Source organism: Protopterus annectens, chromosome 6.part1, assembly GCF_019279795.1.
Source record: "Protopterus annectens isolate FY-2018-M chromosome 6.part1, PAN1.0, whole genome shotgun sequence".
NCBI classification, from domain to species: Eukaryota; Metazoa; Chordata; order Ceratodontiformes; family Protopteridae; genus Protopterus; species Protopterus annectens.
In genome coordinates, this window is record NC_056738.1 from 113,606,560 (window position 1) to 113,632,325 (window position 25,766).

The 25,766-nt window shown below is 36.1% G+C and overlaps 1 protein-coding gene across 1 annotated transcript in view; it reads left to right on the forward strand.

The window, feature by feature from the left end:
• LOC122805260 (solute carrier family 40 member 1-like) overlaps positions 1-24,359 on the forward strand; it is a 454,127-nt gene extending 429,768 nt beyond the window's left edge. The window contains exon 9 of the mRNA XM_044075348.1: positions 24,049-24,359. Coding sequence (XP_043931283.1) covers positions 24,049-24,359 — 311 coding nt within the window. The remainder of the gene's footprint in view (positions 1-24,048) is intronic.
• The last annotated feature ends 1,407 nt before the right edge of the window (positions 24,360-25,766 follow it).

Genomic DNA, 25,766 nt, shown 5'->3' on the forward strand with positions numbered 1-25,766 from the left:
GTTCTTTAAATGGTACCAGCTAGAAAACCTTTCCACTTACACATATATGATTTCCTAGTAACTGTGTTTTAGTCTCTTTCAATACTTTCTGCATGACTTCATAAGAAAAGTGCCTAAAGGGTATCAAAATTCTATCATCCAGGCAGCCAGCTGAAGAGTTTTCAGGCTGCAGTGAATCTGGTCTGCAGGGAAACCTGTGGCTAGTTAAAGAAGAAGGGAGAAACACTGCTGCCTATTCCAGAAGGGGTCACTACCACTATCGTTGGGGAGTCTCCTTCCCATTGCTTTTTAAAATCTTTCTAGACACCTTGCTGCTTAAATTGCTTATTGAAAAAGTGGAATGAGGTGGACGAAACATTTCTGTTTGTCTTAAAAAAGGAAGGTTGAAAGATTTGGTTACACCTTGTAATAGAGATTGAATAAATTAAAATGCTTTCCCCAAAATTATACTGTGTGTGCAGTAAAATAAAATGTGGCTTGCTTTTCAAGAACAGTTAAGTGACCTTTTATTTCTTGTAAATGTTCAGGTTAGATATTAATAACATATAGCTGTGGGCTTACTGTAAATGGCATCCTGTTATAGAAAAAAGGAAGTTGACTTTCTGTGAGCTTTCAGATGCAGAAATAAATGAAATAAAATACAAACACTTCAAGTGATGCAAATATGACGTGGAGAGACTTTTTGTGAAGTCGTCAGATACAGTAAGGATGAAAATAACCAAAGAAGGACATATTTGTCATTTCAATAGAAACTGTTCAGGCTAGAAATAACCATGGACTTTGTCATGACTCAAACAGAAACCAGAAGAACAAGTCACAAGGACATTAAAAATAACATTGTTTGACATTTAAGAGTATATAAACTGGACATTAATCTTCACTCTTTAGTGATGTTTCTGGACTGTGTGTGCATCTGTCTTTACTTTGTGTCTAGACATGTTATAATAGAATTGAAACAACTCTGACAGTATTAACTGTTTGGCAAGAATTTGTACTAATACGAATAAATATTAATAGATACTGTAGTATGGTGTCAACCTAGCTCACTGCTAATAATATTTTACAATGGCAAGTCTAGCCCACTGGCCGTGAGCCTAGTCCACTGGCTACAACCTTTTTTTATCCATTACCAACAGTTAATTTTTCATAAAGGCCTAAAATTTTTCGTGATTTCAACAGATTGACAGTTCCAGTGCATCAACAGATCAACAGCTCCAGTACTTTGTTGATGGATACAGAGTGATGCCGTACAAGCTGTTCTGCGATGTATCACCATCAATTCGTCTGTTGAAGGACATTGTGTATTCTAAGTGGCTTCAGCCTGATCACCTATCTGTCATCTATGCAAAATATGGTAAATTCTTTACAGTTATAACATGGATGCCAGTACAGACAGTTAACTTTACAATGCCCACATATTGTAGATATAAATTTACATGGTTTAAAAATTCTGTCAGACATAAAATGTAAACCTGAAATGTTTAATGCTCAGAATTTAGATAACAGTTGTGTTTGTAAATGTATAAATGCCTGTAATCCATACATAACAAAATGTATAGCAATTCATAAAGACTGTTTTTTTATGTGAAAGTAACTTTCCAAACTTATGTCTATCTAACTAGTCCAGTACTAGTACTAGTATGTAAGCCATACCATAAGATATATCCTATTCTGATAAACAATCTGTTTGTTTCTAGCGTTGTTAGTTCTTCACATATACAACAGTTAAATGTACCTTCTGCAGTCACCTAAATCTCATACAGTACAAGTGTATGCAATTATTGTCAGTAATGTAATACACTACATAAAAAAATTTATTTATAGTAAATATTGCAGATGCACAAAAAGAAGAAAAAAGAAAGTTCTAACATAGTCGAGAGTGCTATTAATATTAACCTTATAAAGAAAAGGTTTTCACAGCTTTTCAAAATTTCCCTAGAGACAGTAGTAAGGGACAATGATGCCATTTAGAGGAAGAGACTCAGCATAGCATGCAGACTTTACATAATGACATTTCTGGTTTAACATAACAATCAGATAGAGCCCAACAACATTTACTAAGGGCACAAACTACAGAGGTTAATCTGAAAAGACAGTTACAAAAAGCCCAGCATGGTTTACAAGGGGTACAAAATACAGCACTTGATATTGGGCAGGGTTCAGCAGAAATGACAATTATTTCTCCTGCTGATATACATCAATAGTCTTGTTTACTGCAGAATCTGCCTCAGTGGCAAGACAAAAAAGAAATTTTGTTTCAGTATGTTGTCATTTAAACAATGGTTGACATGCACTGTGTGGTTTATTTGAAATTATGCTTTATTTATGTTTTTTTTTTGCATTTCCACGTGCCAGTTTATGTCAGAAGAGCATTCGTCGACAGTGTTGGCAAACCCCTAAAACATGCTCCAGTACTACAGGAGTTATGGGCATTTATTCCCAAAATGATTTACAGGGAAAGTTTAGTATTGTCAAAATCAAAGCACATAAAAAATGTAATACAGAAGAAGCTACAGTAAATGCTTTGGCAGATGCCAAAGCAAAGTAAGCAGCTGAAACTGGTGAGTGTCTAGACTCACATAACTGTTTTAAACACACAGACAAGGTAATGCCAGTTTCCACCATTTAAAAAAGAAATATCTGAAAATGATCAGACAGATAGTCTAAATAGCATGACAGAAAAAAACAAAATAATGTTTGGTCAGGCAAGATGGTATGTTGATGCAATTCCATCAGGCAGTTAATGACATTCTGCAAAATGCAGATGCAGATTTAAAATCAGTTTCTGACAGACAGATACAGACTCAGAGATTACACATCTCAAACTCCACCTGGAAAAAGAAAAGCCAGAGTGCTAGACAGTTTAAAAGAAGTATGCAGTATTGCAGATGCACATAGAAAATGTACAAAAACAGCTTGTTGACTACATGGTTAAAGAAAGGGGATGTAATACATGGTCTGATAAAAAACAAACACAGGGAGAACACGAGCAGTTTCTGCTCCACCAGGGTTACAGACAGAAACACAACAAAGTTCAGAAAAACAGGTGATATGTTTTACTTGTACGAAAATAGGCCACATTAAACAGGATTGTCCATATTACAAAAGATGGAAGGAAAGTCAAATACAAAAGGGTATCTAAAATAAGGAAAGAAATCAAGATAAAGAAAATACATTAAGGGAGAATCAGTCACAGGAAGAAACAAAGAGGGATACAGAAAAAAATAAGTTATACATACAGAAAAAAATAAATTATACCCTATGGAATACACAGAAAACCCACCATATAATCTCACACACGGTGCAAATCAGAAATTAAAACGTAAAATTAAAAGTACAAAGTGCGCATTAGACAGGACAGACACTAACAGTCAACAAGGAGCAAAACATGCAGTCTGTGTAATCAGAGACATACCCAAGAAAACAGATCAGAATGAATATGATTCTCATTAGGGTTGTGCCCCCCCCCCCCCCCAAGGAACCTTTCTCACAAATTTTAAACATGTAAAAGACGGACGCCTGTTAGTGGATGTATGGGTGGAGGGGACACAATAAAAAGATGTCCTACTTGATACAGGGGCAGCAGTCTCAGTCACTAACAAACAGTTACCTGTAAATCAGTTCAAAAAATCTTACATTCAAGGTTTTGATGGCAGCACTTGCATGGCCATAAGCAGTAAGCCAGTTAAAATATATTTCACAGAAAATGGATCTTCAGTACAGGGTAAATTTCTTATGAATTCCAGTTGTGGAACAAGAATCCTTGGGGTTGATATTCTCAGCAAACTGGGAATAGTAATTGATTTCAATAACAAGGTTTTATGGTCAGCTACAGCGGAAGACAGTTGGGATACAACTCAGCAATTTCCTTGCTTTGTAATTGACGTAAGTAACTATAAAAAGACATTACCAAGAGGCATTCACAACTGCAGGATAAATGAGAGCAAATAAAATCACAATTTTAGCTCTTATGGGCTACATCAAAGACAGACTGTGGCAAGTTAGCAGTACCAGTGAGTGTAGGTAACCCTTCGGATTACATTCCTCCTTTTCAGAAGCAATATCCAATCCCCAAAGAGGTGGGAGAGGATATAAAGAGGTGTATAGAACAATGGAAACAGGTAAATCATAAATAGAAAAGAGCAAATATGCAAATAACCTGCAAACATCAGGGTACACAGAAAAAGGAGGTAAGCAATAAAAAGAAGGAAGGACAAACTCCTTGCATTACTGAAAAGGGTCATTACAAATACTAACAGTATAATGAAAATGGTAAATTATGACCAGAAGAATATGAAGATAATGCTCCCTATAACCCAGATCCTGGCAGGCAATAGCCATTAAAGCATAAATTAACGCAACACATGTTATCAGTTCGCAACAGAAAAAGACAGAAAAATACTTTACTGGTTTAATAAGCCAGGACGGATTCAGAATAAACACAGAAATAACCTACAGACATACAGACACAGAGTAAAGTTAATATAGATATAGTGTAAAGTTAAAGTTAATACAGATACAGTAAATACATTTACAGTAATGCAAATGGTATATGCAAAACTAAACAATGCAATTAAATGTTGGGTATGTTAAGTCCACATCTACATCTAGAAATTGAGTAACATTTAAGACAGTACCTGTGACAACTCCTAAATGACAAAAGGTTCTATGGTAACAAGACAGGGTCAACCCCGCCACATTAAAAGTACAGTATGTCTCCAAAGGCAGCTAATGCGTACAGCAAACAGGATAAATATTGGTAAAAAACATTGACTGTAATGTCATATTTTCAAAAAAAATGTCTTACATAAAATATAACAGCAAACAGTCTTATAAACAAACTAGTACAGCAAAAACATCATTAGTCAGACTGGTGTAACTGCCATCCTGGAAATAATACACAGGAATACATACAGGTAGTAAAGTACAGAGTCATTAAAAAACTTAAAAACTTAGATAAATAGCATTTTTCAGCTAATAAAAATACAAGCAAAAGCAGCACACCATGTCAGTTCATAAAAACCAGTGTAAGTTAATAGCAATCAAACAGTATCAGTACAGTAACAGTCTGTTAACAGTCCTAAAAATGTTTAAATTTGTTTCTATAATACCAATCTATGGACAGGACAAGACAATCTAAAAAATGTATGCAAATAAAACAGTTGCAAAGAAAAAATGGAGAGAGATTCTCAGATATAATAGATCATGAGAACAGGGACATCATGATCGGATACCTGATTTCAATATATTTTTGGACATGCAAACTTTGTTTGCAAAGGCACGTAACAAGTCAAATTGTTGGGTTTTTAGCCACATTCCTTACAGAGGGGAAAATGCCATTACATGTGGCCCCTGTAGAGGTTACACATACAGGTTTTATGTTTAAAGAACCTTATAGAAATACAGTTGTAAAACAATCAGCAATAAAAAAAAACATTTACAGTTCATGAAAATAGAAATGGGATACTCTGTTTTCAAAAGACTGGGACAGTCTACTTTATACCAACTCTGGTCATGAAAAAAAGCTTGAGTATAAAATAAAAACAGCATGGGAGTTAACACATAATACTTCTTTTAAAGAAAATATGAAAAAAGAGAAATTTTGTTACATAGAGTATGCAGTTCCAATAATGAGAATTACTCACACATTACCAGAAGACATAGTAAAAAAAAAAAATCACCAGAAAAAGAGGGAGGTTCATGATAAAAAAAAACAGGGAAAGATTTTAAAACAGCTGGACATAGGAAATGGTGTTATTTCAGGAGCTGAAAATTTTCACTGGTATGGTGCCACTAAGGCAATATGAAAAGTTACAAAGCTGATAGCAAATGCAACTTATGGAGCTATCTCAGATATAACAGAGGAGATGTGTTATAAAACTGTCAAACAAGTAACTGTTGTTAACAATGAAGAAAGGCTAAGTACAGAGGATCACATTTTCCTGTAAATTGCTTTTTTGCATTTTTTCCCTTGATATTCTTTTCCCAAAGCAATAATGAAATTAAATGTATGCTGCAATGCAAAAGAAATAGGCTTGTTTCTAATACAAGGTTTTGCCTTGTAAAGCAAGGGTTAACTTGACAAGATTTTGAAATAAATGCTTCTGTGTAACTGCAAGGCTGATAACTTGCTTAATCAAGCATGAAAGCATTTAAGAATAGATAAGTAAAAATGGCTATGTGTCTGACACCTGCGAAAGTAAAACATGCTTAGTCAGATTGTTTTCAGGATGGTAGGGTACTATAATTTCCACATTAATTGCTCTTATCATCATTATCTGCTTAATTACAACAGTTTGCATGTGTGTTAAGATTTGTGTTAATAAAAGTATTAATCAAGTAACAGTCATTGGTAATGTAACACTCTTTGAAGAGATAGCCTTAAATGCAAGGGTTGTATGTTGCAACAGACCAAGGGATTGAAAGTAGTGAAGATCATATTGTGTTGTAAATTGTCTTACAATTTTCTTGGTTTTAATTAAAAAGGGGGAATTGATAGAGATTGTATAAATTAAAATGCTCTCCCCAAAATTATACTGTGTGTGCAGTAAAAGAAAATATGGCTTGCTTTGCAAGAACAGTTGTGACCTTTTATTTCTTGTAAATGTTCAGCTTAGATATTAATAACCTATAGCTGTGGGCTTACTGTAAATGGCATCCTGCTATAGAAAAAAGGAAGTTGACTTTCTGTGAGCTTTCAGATGCAGAAATAAATGAAATAATATACAGACACTTCAAGTGATGCAAAGATGATGTGGAGAGACTTTTTGTGAAGAAAGACATATTTGTCATTTCAACAGAAACTGTCCAGGCTAAAAATAACCATGGACTTTTTCATGACTCAGAAACCAGAAGAACAAGTCACAAGGACATTAAAAATGACATTGTTTGACATTTAAAAGAGTGTATAAACTGAACAGTAATCTTCACTCTTTAGTACTGTTTTTGGACTGTGTGCGCATCAGTCTTTACTTTTTGTCTAGCCATGTTATAATAGAATTGAGATAACTCGGACAGTATTAACTGTTTGGCAAGAATTTAATACAAATAAATATTAACGGATACAGTAGTATGGTGTCAGCCTAGCTCACTATTAATAATATTTTACACCTTGTATTTATTGTCACATCTCATCAAACATCTTAAACATCTCAGCTGCAAAAGTGCAAAATAGAACTTCATTGTCCTAGGAAGAATTTAAAATTTCAGTTTCAATGTATTAATGAACACTTTGAGACCATAAATATGAAAATCATGAATGATTCAGAAGCAACCTCCCTGAGGACAGTATCTGCAGCATCAGAAGAACACTTTAATGTATGCTTAATTACATGAGAAGTAGATACTAAAGAGGCATTTCAAAGAATTTTTCATCTCAGAAGAGGGATTTTAACAGTTAACTTTTGCATGTTCTCAAAAGACAGAAGTAAAAACTTCATGAGCCTGGCAGTTTAAAATTCTGAATAGTAGCGGAAGAATATGCTTTCTTCCTAAATTTGTCAAAAGCTTTCCCATCTTTGACAGAGGGAATTGGAGTTAGCATTAGTAATTTGTCTAGCAGAAGCTTTTTTGGATAGGGAAATCACTGTGTGGTCTGCTTTACGTTTATCAATCAAGTATTTGTGAGTCTGAGGTATCCTCTATAACCTATCAGACTTAGGAGAAGGTGTTTAACTGCCAGATAGATTACAAGCTGTGAGAAAACAATCTCTAAAGCAAAAAAAAAAATAAAACAAAACAGTAGGAACATTTGCAGATTAGGGAATATCCATCTCTAACAAATCGTAATATATTTGCTCAGCAGTGGGGATTTTCTTTTAATCCCACTGCAAAACCTCCAATTTTAGATACAATTTCAGAAAAAGAAAGGACATCTGGAGAGAAATCTGAATAAATCCTTTCCTCAGAATCAGAATCTTTAATTGGAAAAGAAAATCCTGAAGCACAGCATTCACCCTCTAAACCCTGATCTTCTGACTGAACTTCAGAGTTAGAAAGTGAGGAAACCCTTTTCATTTTCTTCACAGCAGGGAAAATGGGAACAGGAAAAAAAAAAAAAACAAAATGGAAATTAACTCTCTAGCAAATCCCATCAGATCTTCCTTGTCCATGAAAGTAGAAAAAGTAGACACAGTTTTTACCTTTTTCTGTTTAAATTCTGCAAAAATGGACTGACCTAAAGTGGGACTACTCCCCAGGGATTCAGGTTTCTTATTAGACTATTTGATAAAATACTTGTCCCTGTTCGAAAGACCAACAGGAGTCTCTCTCTCTTGCCAATGAAGGGCATTACTACAGCCACAGAGGAAGTATTATCCTCTTGTCCTTAGTGGCTATAGGTGCTACACAATGGAAAAAAAGATGAGTGGTGTGAGGAACCAAAACAGGACACAGCAGATTCACCCATCAGTGGCTGACACACAACTGTTGCCAGCCTGACACCCAAAGACTCACTGTCTCCTTTCTTATTCCTCTTCTTGCAGACAGTAGTGGAAGGAAGAACCATGGAGAACAATAATTGCTCTGATAAAGGTCTGAGAATGGGAAGCAGAGCTTGAAGGTGATGATTACATTTTAAGACAGTCAAAAACAGGATCAGGTAAGAAAAAAGCACTGGCAGTCTGCACAAGCACAAAGTCCTGCTCCCATAACCTGTAAGGAAAAAGACAAAAAAATTTTTGACACAGTTGTTCACACAAGCATTCACAAAGAATGTTTCTGTGATTTCAAATAATTTTCCTAGCAAAACACATCTTTTTTCCCAAAGGAAAAAAAAACATGTTTTCTCAGAATAAATAAATATGTTTACTGGAAGGTTTTCCCAGAAAGAGGACTTATCTGCCCAGCTTTGAAAGATGCCTAACTGACTGGCTGTTCCACGGGTCACTGTAAAGGAGCACTCTTCAGTGGTATGAAAGCTCTGATGGTCATTTATATGTAGCTCCTCTAAAGCTCCTGAAATTTACAGCACATGGAGGATACCTTTAGCTTTGAAAATCTGGGTAGTAGCAGTGGATAAGACCCATATAGCCTAGGCTACTGTAATAGTGATCTAATGTTGAATATTTGATTTGCACTGGTTACACAAAGGTGCATAGGATTAATGTTGAAGGTCATTGTAAGGTATTTATTGTTCAAAACCTAAACTACCTAGATCAGAAACTGATAATGCCAAATTATACAGTGCATTTAAACTTTATGGTGACCAAGGGCCATGATGCCTGGGTAGCCCTTGACTAGCCTGTACCTTTATTTGTGTGTACAAAAGAGTTTGTGGCAGCAATAAAGCAATACATAGTTCTAACATTTTGTTTCTCTGTTATTTTGCACCTCTCTCTCTCTCGCTACTTCTATACATATATATATGTATATATATATATATATATATATATATATATATATATATATATATACATATATATATATATTTTTTTTTTTCATTTTATCAATTTGTTAACCAGGTAATTACAAAAAAACACTCACCTTCTTCCTTCCAATATAACACAAACAACTCTGACCCAAAAGAAACCACTGACTATGGTAAACAAAAAGGTCAAACAGCAAAACAAGATTTCTGTTTTTTATTCTCTGTTTTTTATTCTAGCGCTTCGGTGTCTCCACCTTCAAGGAATAACAAACACTCAAAAAACACACACATTTTATATACCACATAATTAATTACATTCAATTAATGATTAAACAATAAATTACCCCCATAAAGTAAACACTTCCAATGCAATTCATTGTTTAAGCCTTTAGGCACTAATGTTTTATATTTTAAAATATAAATACTTTCCTTATACAATAACTTATGTTTCAGTACATCTTCATCATTATGTAAACATTCCACTCTTTCTAAGACTGTATCCTGTAGTAAATTAATATCACTATCATGCAACATTTTAAAATGTAAAGCAATCATTTTGTCTTCCCTTATATTCTTTATATCCCCCAAATGCTCCATGAATCTGATATGAAATTCACGTTTTGTAGCCCCTATATAATATAACTGACATGGGCACCTCAGGGCATATATAACTCCCTTACTTCTACATGAATAGGTGCCCCTAGGTTCAAACTTAACTCCATTCGTATTATGAAACATATTTACAATATGTGTACATATGCTGCATTTATTACAACATAATGTTCCTCTAACTGATGGTGTATCTGGTATATCCACAGCTGGCATACAAAATTTGCTTTGTACTACCACATCTCTCACATTTTTCCCCTCTTATAGGAGAAAAAAGGTTTCCTACACAAAATATTCACCAACAACCTGTCCTCCATCAAATATTTCCAGTAGTACTCTATTAGCGTCCTCACCTCTTCACTTTTAATATTATAAATAGACACATAATAGATTGGATCTACTACATTCTTATTCCTTATTTTATTTTCATATGTAAAATTTGTATCATTATACTTATACTTATTAATACTACCTCTCACATTCTTACCTATACTTATTTTATCCCAAACTCTAGTCTGGGCTCCTTGCATAATGTCTGGATCGTATCCCCTTCTCAAAAATATATTCTTAGTCTGTCCTATCTCACTTAATAATAAATTCTTATCACTACATAATCTTGAAATACGTAATAATTCCCCGAAGGGTAAAGCCTTCAAAATATGGGGTGGATGACAGCTAGTAGCGTGTAAATATTGGTTACCATCAACAAATTTCCTATGTATGTTTGATGAAATATCTCCATTTTTCTTTCCCTCCAAAACGAGGTCCAGATATATAACTTTACTCCCTTTCTGAAGCCCATCAAATTTATTGTTTAATCATTAATTGAATGTAATTAATTATGTGGTATATAAAATGTGTGTGTTTTTGAGTGTTTGTTATTCCTTGAAGGTGGAGACACCGAAGCGCTAGAATAAAAAACAGAGAATAAAAAACAGAAATCTTGCTTTGCTGTTTGACCTTTTTGTTTACCACAGTCGGTGGTTTCTTTGTGTCAGAGTTGTTTGTGTTGTTAACCAGGTAAGCCTACTGGACAATGTCACTTGTTAGGGGCTACCCAGAAGCACTGTCTGGTTAAGTGACTTGCTTAAGAGTCACAGAGTAAATGGAAATGGAAGGAATCAAACCATGTACCCTTGACTACAAGAAGCAGGTTGTTTAGAGCTCAGAGCCTTAATCATCTGCATTAACTACTATCTAGAGGAAAGAAACTGTATTTTATTTGTAATTCCATCTGAAGATTTTCTTTCCTAAAATTGAAGGAGTCTTCCAAACACCACAGGAAAGAATGTCCAGAGTTCATTGGCACCAAGAGAAGAGAATCCTACAGCTGATGTGCAATGGTTTTTGGATAATGAAAGGAAGTTGGAGAGATCCCTTCCTGCAACTCCAGTCAAGTCTGCCATTTTTAAAAAAGCTTAAACCTCAAGGGCTACAGCATGGAAAGCAGTTGTTGAATGAGACAGTGACCCTTAAGTCCTGAAGCAATCACATCCATGTGAGGCTAGAGGTCAGGTTCAACCCTTTTGAAGGGGCTGGAAGGTGTTGTAAGAGCAGATACTGAAGTTATGCAGCCCAGATATTCATTTCCAAAGTTCCACACTATTCAGAAACAGATTTTGCGAAAGAAAAGCCATCTCAGAAATATTTGGTGGTCAACCTGGACTGCATCCAGACATCAGAACAGCAATCACCTGTTGCTTTGGAGGTTACACATATCAGATCACTTTGTTCCTAATGAGATGGACTTGAATGAAGTAATGCGACTGCTTTCTGTGCCATGGTTGTGAGAACAGGCAAAGCAGTGGTAGGCAATGTTGTACTTTTATAGTTCTTGATGTTAGTACTGGCCAGTATAGTATAAAGATTTGTTGTCTCTACATTTTAATCTAAATGATGACAAATAGTACCTTTCTAGTGGTTTTATGTTTTAAGGACTTGGCCCTTGGGCTGGAAATGAGGTGGGCATCACTAGTGTAGGACACTGGAGCCAGGGATGGCACACATGACTACTGTAATTCTAGAAATCTGAAGACCCTGTGTGTTGTTTGTTTGCATTCATGTCATAACTGTTTTATGAAGTTCTTATAAAAGTGTGTGTGTGTGTGTGGGGGGGGGGTGATTATTGCTTAGCTTTCTTATCTTGCCTTAAGCTTGATATTATCTAAGTCTGAGTACCTAGGTTTAGGCTCCAAGGAAATGAAATCAAAGAAGGGGTGGGTAGGAAAATTATGACGCTCCCATGCAGATGTTTCCAAAACAGGGATGTCTATTCTTCTGTATGAAGAGTTTGGTTAGCAAATGGAGTTGTTCAGAGGAATAAGACAGATAAGATGTTAGCAGTTTCATTTAAGACCAATTGTAGTCATAAACTAATATATCCCTAACAAAGACAAAAATAAGATACTGTTGTGGATTAGGCAAATATTTTTTATTATAAACTAGACAATATATCATCTGCACAGGGTGGGGGAATATTTCAGTTTGACATTTTGTCCTCCAAGGGATAAAATTACTCAGGGACATGCACCTCATGCTCATATGCACAGACATCTGAATGCCCTTATGGACATACAGTTTTTATAGACTATAGCCTAATATTCACCCAAATCCTATCAGTTACACATTTTCTAACACAATGAACAGACATATAGGTAGTTAGAGATTAGTTTGGTGTCTACAGAAGCTGTTCTATATTGTCCAGTGATGGAGATATATGATCTTGGACTGCCTGACTACCAGTCAGTAAAAGATGGGCAAGATTTTGCAGATGGTTGTTGAAGGACCCATGATTTATGGACAGGATACTTAGTTGGCTAGAGTTTAGATAAGACTAGGCATGGATGCCATTGCGGAATATGCTGTGGGGGACCATGTTTAAGGCACATTTCAGTAGGATGCTTAAGAAGAAGAATATAAATGAGAATAATGAAATAAAAGAGAAGTTAGTACAGCTGGAGAGATAGGTTTAACCAGATGGACTTAAATGGAGCAAATTTATTGAATTTGTCAAAAAAAGCATACTGCAAGCACTCATTGATCTTGAAGTGCAGCTTTCTGAATTGTAAGATTTAAAATTTGTCAGTGGAGACAGCAAAGCTGCAGGAAGAACAATTTAAAAGACAAATAGTAAGTGACAAGAGGAAAAAAAATCATAAAGTATGCTGGCACGGAGACTGTGAAACTGTGAAATAAATAGGGTAGATGGAATGCTTTTCTTACATTTCCTCAACTTTATATATATATATATATATATATATATATATATATATATATATATATATATATATATATATGGGTCTATGTTGCTTGATCGAAATCTCACAATCTCGATCAAGCAACATTGAAGCCCATTAAAGCTCAAGTGTGATAGATTGAAAGTGCATTTTCGCAAAAGCCGGTTCTCTGAACCGGAAAAAAACAAAACAAAACTACTTTATAAGCACCTCCCATGTGGGGGGCTGTGGCCGCCACACCCCCCTACTTAAATATACTAACTCAGAGATCGCACTACAGTGGGGAAAGGATATATTTCCTTATTCCCACTGTAATGCTCTTTGGAGAACTGGCTTTTGCAAAAGTGCATTTGAGCTTAAATGGGTTCAATTTTCTGGTTGTCGAGAAAGTGAGTTTTCAACAATCAGAAGTAGACCCATATATATATATATATATATATATATATATATATATATATATATACACATACACACACACACACATATATATATATATATATATATATATATATATATATACACACACACACACACACACACACACACACACACACACACACATATATATATATATTTGCTAATTGGGACAACCTATCAGTTGTCCATATTTTAAAGGAACATAGCTATTTTCAGGTCTGATTTATCCCCTGCATATGGTGTACCTATTTGCAGAGGTATGCCCCTATTTTTAATTTTGATTTACCCCTTCATGTAATTTTCTGAATACCCCCTCATCACAAGTGATTTTTGAAGATGTCTAACACACAGAAAACCACATTGCATGGCCAACATACTAGTGGCAACAATAATTTAAAGAAGACATGCATCTTCCATTTTCATAAGAAAAAATAAGTGACGTATGGCAGAATTTTGCAATACAGTTCATTAAAGTCTACATATTTTACACTGTTTCTTTGATAATGTGCTTATATTTTTCTTCCATTTTTGTTACTCTGTTTTTTAAGCATGTGCTTTTGTGTAGCATCTCACATTTCTACTGGAAGCAAGAATTGTCTGCTATTTGATATTCAAAAATGTGATGCTAATTAGATATCCAGATTTTAGGCTGGATTCATCTGCTTTTTCAAGGGCCTTTGTACCTATTTTTCAGATTTAGCGATATGCACAGCATGACAGAGTTACATATATTGTAATTCACGGAGAGCCACATTTTGCATGGATTATACAGGTAGTATAGCACGACAGAGATGCATGCACTGGAATCTTTAGACAGCATAATTACAATCATTACTGTGTATATTATAGAAAAACATAAATTATTCCTAAGAAATTAAATAAGAGGAAAAAATGTTTAACTTAAGTATTTGCATTGGCTTATATATCTGTTCTACAGTGAGACAGCATATGTTTATTAATGATATATATATGGGCTAATACAACATGTATTTATTTATTTTCCATTTGTTGACCGGGCTAGTCCAACTGGATATATGTCCATTTTTAGTAGAGGCCCGGGGAGAAAAGCTCCAATGGTTATTACAAGTTTAAACAGCAATAGGCAATACAATACAATAGGCAAAACAGAGTTAGTTAATATATGTAATATACAAATATGATAGGAGCAAAAACAAAAGAGAAATAATAAAATGTTTTAAAAAATGAAGTAAAAAGTTTTTTATTTATTTATTTTTTTTATAATGGTCATACAGTATATATGAGATAACATTTATCTACATAGATGTTATGTAAAGGGATAGCTATCAAGGATATACAGTATATATGAGATAACATTTATCTACATAGATGTTATATAAAGGGATAGCTATCAAGGATATAGGGAGAGGAGAATGAAAGTAATTATGATAGAAGAAAAGAGAGAGAGGAAGAAGGAAAGTTAATCTGGGTTGGTACAGGAGCAAAGCCAGTGATTATTGAGATGCATTTTCAGTTGTCTTTTAAAAAGTGGTAGCGCGGACAAAGATGAGATATCAGAGGGTAATTTGTTCCACATTTTTCCAACAGAGTTGGAAAAGAGGCAGTCACCTGCAGAGTAATTTGGTTTGGGAGTATAAATCAGTAGTTTGTTTGAAGAACATAGGTGTTTCATGTTATTGTATGGTGAAATGAGGTGTTTCATGTTATTGTATGGTGAAATGAGGTTAGAGAGTATTGGTATTTTAGTTGGTTGATATAGAACTTTGTGAGCTATTAAGAGCTGTTGAAGTATTAGTTTGTTGGGAAGTTCAAGCCAACCTAGTTGTCTTAGGTTCAGGCAGTGGTGAGTTCTAAACTGGGATCCTGTAGCAAATCTAGCAATATTATAGTAAGATGTAGCAAGTTTCTTGAGGTTGTTTTTGGAGAGATTAGTGTAAATGGGGGAAGCATATAGAAGAGCAGAGATGAGATGAGATCTGGTTAAGGTGGTTCTTGCTTCAGGTGTAAGGAAGTGTTTAATTCTGTAAAGTTATCCAATTTTTTTGTTAACTAATTTTATTGTGTTGTTGATGTGAGAGTCAAAGCTTAGATTATTGTAAACAGTTATTCCTAGTAATTTTGTAGTTGAATCTGGAGAAATGAGAGTGCTATCAGTGGAAGTGAGAGTGAAGTTAAGTGGGGTAGATTTACAGGTAGGTGAGAACAGTAACAGTTTGGTTTTCTTGGGGTTGAGGAGAAGGCAACGGTCTGAGAACCATTGTTCAACAGTGGTAAAGGCTTTTTGGGTAAGAGACTGGAGTTCAGTTTGAGAGGTAGCACTGCAGATTATAGTAGAATCATCTGCATATTGTATGCAGGTAGTGTTAGGAATAGCTGATTGGAGGTCATTAATAAAGATAGAAAATAGAAGGGGGCCTAGGATAGAGCCTTGAGGTACACCTAAAGAGGTAGGAAGGAGATTAGATAGTGAATTTTTCCAGAGTACTGCCTGCTGACGGTTTTCTAGGTAAGATGTAAACCAAGTTAAGGAAGGGGTATCAAGTGAGAGAGATTTTAGTATGTGCAAAAGAAGTTTATGATTGACCATGTCGAAAGCTTTAGATAAGTCAATAGACAATTGTTGTTGTGGTTGTAGTTGATGGAGTTGGTAAAGGAGAGTAAAGCAGTGGTAGTACTGTGGGAAGGTCTGAATCCATGCTGACAGTTAGCAAGTAGGTTGTTATGGAGGTGGTGGTTAAGTAGTTGTTTATGGATACATTTTTCCATAATTTTAGCTAGAGGTGATATAAGTGCTATGGAGCGAAAGTTTGAGAAGTCATTAGAGTTCCCCCCGTTGTGTAGTGGGATGATGTGAGATATCTTCCAGATAGAAGGGAAAATTCCTTCATTTATAGATCTATTTATCAGAATAGAAATGGGATAGGCAGTGGCTTTGGTTCCTATTTGCAAGAATTCTGCAGGAAGTTTGTCTGCAGAGGGGATGGTAGGTTTTAGTTTTTGGAGCAGTGATGAGACAAAGGAGGTAGATACAGGTTGTAAGTGAAGGGAAGGAGGAGTATTACCAGTAGGTAAGAGTAGCTTAGAGGTGTCAGGAGATAGGTGACTAGCAAGAGTTTGGATAGTATTAGTGAAGAAAGAATTAAAGTCATTGGCTATTTGTGTGGGATTGTCTGGGTTAGAGTCCTGAGGGTTCGGTGTGATAAACTGACTTGGGGATAAAAGATTATTAATACTGGCCCAGAATTTTTTAGGTTCATATTTGGAGATTTGTTGTAATTGAAGGTAATAGTTTTTTTTGTCTGTCAGGATGGCTTTTTTTGTACTGTTTCTGAGCTCCTTGAAGTATTGGCGGTCAGTTAGATTCTTTGTGGTACGCCATTTAGCACAAGATTTGTTTCTGAGAATGATTTTTTGCCTAGTATTGTTGGTCAGCCAGGGAGCTACTTTAGCTTTGGTTCTAATAGTATGACTAGGGGCATGGTGATCAAGGATAGATAAGAATGTGGAATTGATGTATTCTACTGCTTCATTAAGTGGGAGATATTTTAGTGGGGACCAATTACATAGACTTAACTCAGTTTGAAAATGTTCAACGTTAAATTGCTTTTTGTGAGCGTAGTGTTCTGTATGTAGTAGGTAAGATTAGGTTGGTTTTATGTCTAATGACATATGTTAGCGAGTGGTCGCTTAAGTCATCTGGTAGGGTACCTGACTGGTAGATTTGTTGGGGAGTATTAGTAAGGATCCAGTCTAAGATGGTTTCATTATTGTTGATTTTATTAGTTCTAGTAGGACTATTAATGAGTTGTATGAAGCCATATAGGTTTATATGGGAGGTGGGGTTTGTATTGTTACAGGAATACCAATCAATGTTGAAGTCGCCTAGGACTAATGTTTCTTGAGGGAGGTTGGTGGAGAGTGAACTAAGGATACATTCGAGAGTGTTAATGTTATTTCCTGGAGGGAGATATGCACAAATGATATTTATGGCTTTACTAGTGCTGACTTGAAGTTTGGAGCTGATTACTTCGGCATTATTATCTAGGGTAAGTCAGATTTATAGTACTAACTTGGAATTGTGTTTTATAGAGAATTGCTACCCCTCCTCCCTTTTTGGTAGTGTGGTCAAGTCTAATGATGTTATACCCGGGTGGAGTGATTTCATTGTCTTTAATGGTAGGCTTTAAGCCACGTTTCAGTTAAACATAAAATATCAAATTGATGGACATCTAGAAGGGCATGGACTTCAGTGATTTTGTTACAAATTCTTTGTATGTTGAGATGGGCAATAGGGAGAGAGTTGGTAGGTATGGAAGATGACAGAGAAGTAGTTTTGTCTTGTTTTATGTAGGCATTGGTATTGGAATGGTGTGGGCCAGGGTTAGGATGAATATCGCCATCCAATAGTGAGTGGTGGAGTTTAAAATATTTTGGTTGGAGAAGTTTGTAAAAACTGTCAAATAGTTTCCTAGTTTTTATTTTGCTTAACTTGAAGTGTGCTAGTCTGTTGTATTTGGCTAGTAGGTAGTTATGCTGAGTGGTGAGATTTAAGAAGGTAGGAGAGAAAGGTGATATAGGTGTAGAGGTGTATTTAGAGGGAAAAGGAAGAGTAGAGTTAAGTGGGTATTCATAGGATGTTAAGAGGTAAGTAGTTACAAGAGAAGATAAAAGTGATAAGCAGATAAGTAGTTTAAGTTGTGAAGGGATGAAAGTTGTACACATTTTAATGATTGGGGAGGTGAGCAAAGGGATGAGAAGTAGATTATAGGTACAGGTGGGGAGTAGTAGTATGACTAAGTAAATAGGGGAGGAGGTAGATTAGTTAATTAGTGGGTGTGTTGTACAATAAAGAGGTATGGATGAGTTTATGATGTTATCAATCTGATTGAAGTGGATAGGATAGGGGTGTGTTTACTAGCGGTATAAATGTAGGAGCCCTGGTGGCGGGTGGAAATTGGGGGCAGGGTAGGGGAGCGGATTGAGCCCGAAGGGCGAACGGAGCGGGTTGAGACAAGAGAGTGGACTACTAGAGAAGACAATCAGTAGAAAGGGAGAATTCAGCAGGTAAGTTTGAAAGTGAGAGAAAGTAGAGGTAAGTTAGCATGCTAGTATAAGGAACATATATATGTCAGAGAGTTCGAGTGTAGAAAAAGTGTACTCTAGGACAAAGGTGGGAGGTGGAAAACAACGTCTATGTAGAGAAAAAACTGAAAAAACAATAGGGTTAGGAGGTCTGAGTAAAGAGATAATTGTAGTAAATTGAGATACAGAATGGTAATGGTAAGGTCCCATCTAGTAGCCAGTAACTTAATTGCAACAAATTGTTCTTATACAAGGGTAGCAGGCTACAAGGAGAGAGGGAGTTGGGCTACTTTTGAAAACAGAGAGTATAGGCTGTATGTGAGCGTTTGGTAAAAGACAGAAAAAGATAGTTGGAGGGGAGGTTGTAGGCTGCTGGCTATCCTGAGTGGGAAACTTGCCTAGTGTAGCAGGGTTCATAGACCTGAACTATTGGTGCAAAGTTCTAGTATCTAGAGCAGCACATACTTTCACTGTCTTAATAAGCTGGCCTCTCAGGGAGCTGATGGGAAATTCCTTAGTTTCGGACAAGTTTCCAAAGACTTCCAGGAGGGTGAATTCAGGTATTAGGTACAGGAATGTACTGGTTCACCAGGCTGGTAAAAGTGGGATGAGAGAAGATAGTGCGATAGATAATACTAGGATTAGAAGGCGTAAGAAAACAGGTATACAGCTACAACTACATGTAGTTGACATATAAACATTAAAATACCCAGATTTGTCTAAATTAGCTAGACATAAACATACTTAAATTGTCTTAAATCATCTAAAGAGTACAGTAAATAACACAGGCACAGCTATAATTCTAATAACTTTACTAAAAAACATACATATATCTAGGTTGGAAAGAGCTGCATTAGCTTCTCTTAGCAGGCAACTTGTCTTAACAGAGGGTTAACAGTTGGATATTATCTAAAGTAAACTGTGTCTGAAATTGTGCTCAACAGTATAAGGCAGTGATAAGTCATACAGCAGCCAACTTGCATGTCGCTATCTATGTTTGCGAGGGTATGGTACTTTTAAACACTATGGAAGTAGTCGTTTAGATGCTATGTATAATTCCCTAGGAGTGTTTCTAGAGCAGAAACTGGGTAATGCCAAAGGCACAATATTCTGCATGTACAGGCAGAGATAGCGCTCAGTAATAATAGAGTCGCTTCAGGGGCAAGTAAATGTAATGGAATATAATACAGGTAAGCCGCTTACAACAGCTCCAGCAGAAACAACGCTAACTCTGTTTAAGCTGGAAAGGAAGATCCATTTTATTTAAAAAGAGGTTAACGGATATGACAGAAAAAGACAAAAACATGTAAAGTCAAAGGGCATTACTAATGCTAACATATTAATTATAGGATGCCTATCCCCAAAATACGAACAGCTGTATTTTTTAGATGTGCAAAAATATTATTTCTGAAGTCAGAAGAGCTAGCTACTTTTCTTGGGTTTGGCAGGAGATGGTTATAGTATGTTGAAACTCGTTTGATAAAACTTTTCACCTTCATGTTGGATAAAGGGAATCTTTGAAAGGTCAGTGAATTAGTATCTTAAATATACAAAGTATACAAAAGGTTATAACTTTTAGGTAATTTTTTTGGTGGGACAGTGATTTTTACAGAAGAGTTTGTAGGTAAATGTGAATTGCAGAAGGGCTGAGTGAGTGGTCAAAGGCAGCCAGTTGGCTTTTTCTAGGGAGGTACAGTGGTGTTCATTCCTGGAGAAAGCTCCATAAAACAACAGAGGCTGTTTGTGATGGTTGAACAAACTGAATATTTGGAGAGGAATTTCTGTGTATAATAGGGAGTGCATACCACAGGGGTGAGAATGTTTGAATATAATTTGTAACGGGTGATATGTTTAAATTGTAGTGAGATTTTTGAATGATGCTTACCTATAAAGTAAGATTTGTTTTTTTTTTTCTTCTGTACTCCATAGTTCTTTGAAATCATAACCTTGGAATGTGAATTAATCTCACCAACCTTACAGATACCTCTAGACTACAAAAATAAGTTGTTACACCAATACTTAAAGTAGTAACTAATAATAGCTGTGTTTAATATTAAGAATAAAACAGTAATGTCAGAAATACTTATACCTCTCAACTCTCCAGATTTTCACAGAATATCCAAATATTTGCCTCAGTTTCTTGGTCTGTTCCTGATAAAATTTGTGGTTTTCTGGCAAATCAGTGAGAAATTCAGTCATTAAATGACAGATATTTGAGTTTCAAACTTCATATCCTCTAGAAAATAATGCTAATGTAAAATCTAGTATTCCAGTAGCTAAGTTTATAAGAGCAATAATGAAAATTTGTTAATCTGTCCCTAATTTTCTCCCCCCCACCCATAGCTGACCTTAGGCATAGGCCAACTAGGCAGCCACCTAGGGTGCCACTCTAGCAGGGGTGCTTTTCCAGTAATCTGGATGGTGTAGGTAGACCAGGATGGGGGCGCCGTGTGGTGTTGGGAGGCACTGTGGAGACCTTTTGCTTGGGGCACCAGTTGATCAAAGGCTATCCCTGCCCTAACCCCAAATTATTTTTGGCTTTGTCCAGATTTATTGCACTAAGAGGTTGAGTGTTATGATTCTCTTTGATTGGAAATCAACTGCAGCTTTCTAAACCTCTTTGTAAATTTATATCTAATCCCATCCATCCACAACCTGTTTTTCCCATTTTTGCACATGATGTCTGGGTGTCAGTTCAACAGTTACAATCATCTAGAGCCAGTGTTTACACCAGTAGATAGCTAGCTCTGCCACATTTGTTCTTCCATGCCATATATACACATGTACGCTTACACCTATGGCTAATTTACAATGTCCAGTCTACCTAGTGCACGTCTTCAGAATGTGGGAAGAAACCAGAGCAGCTGAAACCCACACGAACAGAGGGAGGACAAGCAGACTCCACACAGAATGTACCCCAGTAATTTTTAATTTTTGTTCTTATTAATGGTTGTATAAAACATTTTGTGATGTAAATTGCATGATATATTGTAAAACAGTTTTGTACAGTGTGCATTTATCTAATGAGTATTGTTTTTTCTAACACACATATAAAAATGTGCCCATGGCTGCATAAGATAATCAATGTACATTCTTAGTGTAAGTGGATGTTGATATTACTGATATAATTTCTGTTGCTTTGTGTATACTTTCTATGATATATCATATTGTAGTACAATGTATTTTTCTCTTTAATTCTGTAGCTTTCATAGTTTGCTGTCCCTTTTAATGTAATGCTTCCTTTGCCTCAGACTATGACCATCTGAACATGTTTATTGCAAGTGTGACATATTACTCAGCAACTAATAATCAAGAATTAATCCATTGGATTAGTACTACTGCTACTCTTACTAGTACAGTCATCACTATATATATCAGAGCTAAGTCAAGCTAAGATGGTGACCTTTAACTTTTTATACTCCTCTGTTGTCAACTGTTATTTTAACTTGAATGAATCACCTCTGCCTATGTTCAACTCTTTTAATACTTGTTTAATGTTATAGCAATGACCTCATGTATATGTTTCTATACTGCTAACTGTTGAATTACTTAGTAAAAAAATACCTATATACTAATGAGTACTTCAGTTGTTTACATATTTCAGTGTGTTCTGTTCTTATTTTTTGGAGCTTTTCTCCTAAGGCTCCACTGAAAAGGGTCACTGCCTGGTCAGACTATGCCAGTTTCTAGGTTGTGATGTACTAGTCAGAATAGCATCATTCAATGTGCATGCAAAGCAAGGGATGCAAGTACCAAATACATTATCAGTCATATTTTTAGCGTTAAATTGTACATGGCTGCCACTGACCCAGGTGTACAATGCATACAACATAAGCAATGGCTACAAGGCAAGAATAGACCCGGTTAGGAGGCTAGTTCTTTATAGAGGATGCACACTAATATACCCTTACTGACACTTTGAGCCAGTTTACTTTCTCCATATTATATATCAGCAAGAATTTCAATGCTGGAAGAAACTGGAGACTCTGAAAAAAAGGGAAGAACACACAAACTCCACAAAGAATGAAGCCCGGTTAAAATGATCCAGAAAATGTATTGCACCACAATGCAATTCTTTGCATAGTTGAGTGATACCAAAACATTGCCTGCTGCTTCTGTGAGGTGGAGAGTTTTTCATACTACAGATCTGAAGGAAAGTTGCAGCAGTGTTATATCATTTTGTCAGCTTACAATACTTTATGCCACCTCAGCAGACTTCCCTTTGCAGCACCCAAAACCCAATGAACTACCACACAATGCTGGTTCTCTCCAATCATCCTGACCCAGGATATGCCTCTCCACTAGACACTAGAGGCATGTACTATAGTTAACCCACGAGTATGATTCAGAGGGCAGAATATTCCCCTCATGGAATCTGGCCTTCCAGGTTTTCAGAGTGTGCCCTCTGCTGTCTCAGTGTAATCAGTATACTTCAGTTAGGTACAGAATAACTACTGAGCTAAAAGGCAAATTGGTAGCTGAGACCATGGTGATCAGAACAAGGCACTCAACCTATTTTCTAATTTTACTGCCTCCCAAACCTATAGTCCCCAAAACTTAGTACTTTTGCTGCACAAAACTTCAAACTCCAACCTCCTCCCAGAGAAGGAGAGTCACTGTGGTAACTTTATCCTTGTCTTCTTCAGCAGACCCTCCAGTAGGATTTTACTGCTCTACAACAGCATTAACCTTCCACAAGATAAGGCTACAAGCACATTTAACTGCATTTTAACGAGTCTATCTGAGAACACCGACAGTTCGAAACACCGACGACGAGAACACCGACAACGAAAGACCGGCAACAGAAATAACTGACAGTTCGAAATCCTGACGCTGAAAACACTGACATGTGAAACGAGCACAACTGTGTAAGTATGCGATAGTGATGGATGTTAGGGTCCGGGTAAGATAAGTGTGCATTAGTGACGGACTTTAGGGTTAGGGTGCGGGTAAGGTAAGTATGCGATAGTGATGGACTTTAGGGTTAGGGTGCGGGTAAGGTAAGAGTGCGATAGTGACAGACCTTAGGGTTAGGGTTTGCGTTAAGGTTAGTGCATAGATAGTTGTGTATGTAAGGTTTAGTGTAGGTTTGTAAGGTTTTTGGTGTGCTTGTGTTGTGTGTGTGTTGTGAGTCGGTGTTATTGTGTTCGGTAATGTGGACTGCCGGTTTTGTGTGGTGTCGGTGTTTTGGTGTCGGCGTTTTGGCTGTCGGGTTTGTAGTCTGTTGGTGTAGTGTAGGGGATCCTTTTTAACTTATGTTTTCAATCCAAAATTAAGATTGCTTTAAATTATATTATTAATCGTATATTTATTGATATTTTAGATTGCAGTTTCATCTTTTTTTTTCATTCTTAACAGGTTTGTGGGGATTTGATCTGACTGTAACTCAGCTGTTGCAAGAAATGGTCCATGAATCAGAGAGAGGAGTGGTAAATGGAGTCCAGAGGTCTATGAATGCAGTCATGAATCTTTTACGGTTTCTTATGGTAATAGCTGCACCAAGAACTGAACATTTTGGCATTCTTATTATTATATCAGTATGTTTTGTCTCACTCGGTGGACTGCTTTACTTCTGCTTTGCTAGGAAAAGTCTAAAGGGGGGATTCTGCCACACTGTTTGCAAATTAAATGAATTGAAATCAGAAGAAGAAGCTGTGGCTATGGGATAAAATAGAATCTGCAGCAGTGCATGAGTATTGGTCAGCGTTTTCAAGTAGTATGCCAACACAAAGTGAAAATACTAACCTTATACGCAAGCTAAGTGTATAGTGAAGAAAAAGGCACTGTCGCCTTCCCTCAGCATTCTACATAATTTTCATCTGTTTGGAGATTACAGTATCCTGATTCAATTTTATGTGGTGGTATATTAGTATTTGACAGAAACTGAGTTTTCCTAAAGTCTCTCTCTGCACATGTGAAGTGACAGTATTTTTATAACATAACTTTTAGGAACCATTGTAAGACATTGAGCTGTGAATCCTAACTGACAAATTCTTCCTGGAAGCTACAGTTTGGGATGTTAGAGCAATAAGGATGTAGCCCATTAATGCAGTTTAGCCATTTACCATTAACACTGAGATTAAATCAATTTGCTCACTTTGGCAATGCAGTTTCCATACTCAACACCTAAGATCAGTTAAGTGTGAAACTCTGTACCCAGAACTAATTACTTTTATTTTTTCATTGGTTTGTAGTGCACAATAGATTGGAATGACCTTTAATATAATTTAGAGGAGGCCTAGATATAGTTTCCTAAACTGGAAACTTTCTGTACCTGTACATATGTGTACATATATATATATATATATATATATATATATATATATATATATATAAACACACACACACACACACACACAAGGGTAAAGTTTGAAAGAGCAAATACTCAGGTGAGCAAATGCTTTTTTCTGTTGTAAAAAAGTGAATGTTCATATGAGCTGAACATTCTTTTGCATGTAATTTTTGTCAGCAGCCTTTTGCATGAGATCAGGTTGCAGTGGGGTAAGGGAATTTGCCCTTACCCTATTGCTGTGCAATCTCAGACTTAGTATGTGTAATTAGCAGGGGGTGTGGGGGTTGCAGCGGTCTTCCCCCCTTGCAAAAACAAATAGTTTTACTTATTTATAGTTTTGATCATTTTAGATTAACTGTAAAGTGATCATTATTTAAATGTTCACTTTTATGAACATTCATTATTTAATGAGGCATTCATAGATGCAAACACACACATGCATGACATTAATATTCTACAAAAATGATGAGCTATACCAGCTAATGTTGCCTTCACTTCCAGTGCTGAGAACTAGAATTACAAAGTCAGCTATTCTACTCCCCAGCCTCTAGCTAGTAGAAACTGGATCTCACACTGGCAGCATTCATTCTTTAATTCAGCTGTCATGCAACAATCTACCACCAGGAACAAGATATTCTAAAATCTACATGGAGTCACAGCTGTTTATTTGCAGCTGATCTTCACTTCTATTGTCTCACTAAGACATTTCCTTCCTACACCTGCCCTTTCTTACCCCAGTTCCTAAGTTTATTTTATACATTCTTGAATCCTGTTGTACTCTGAA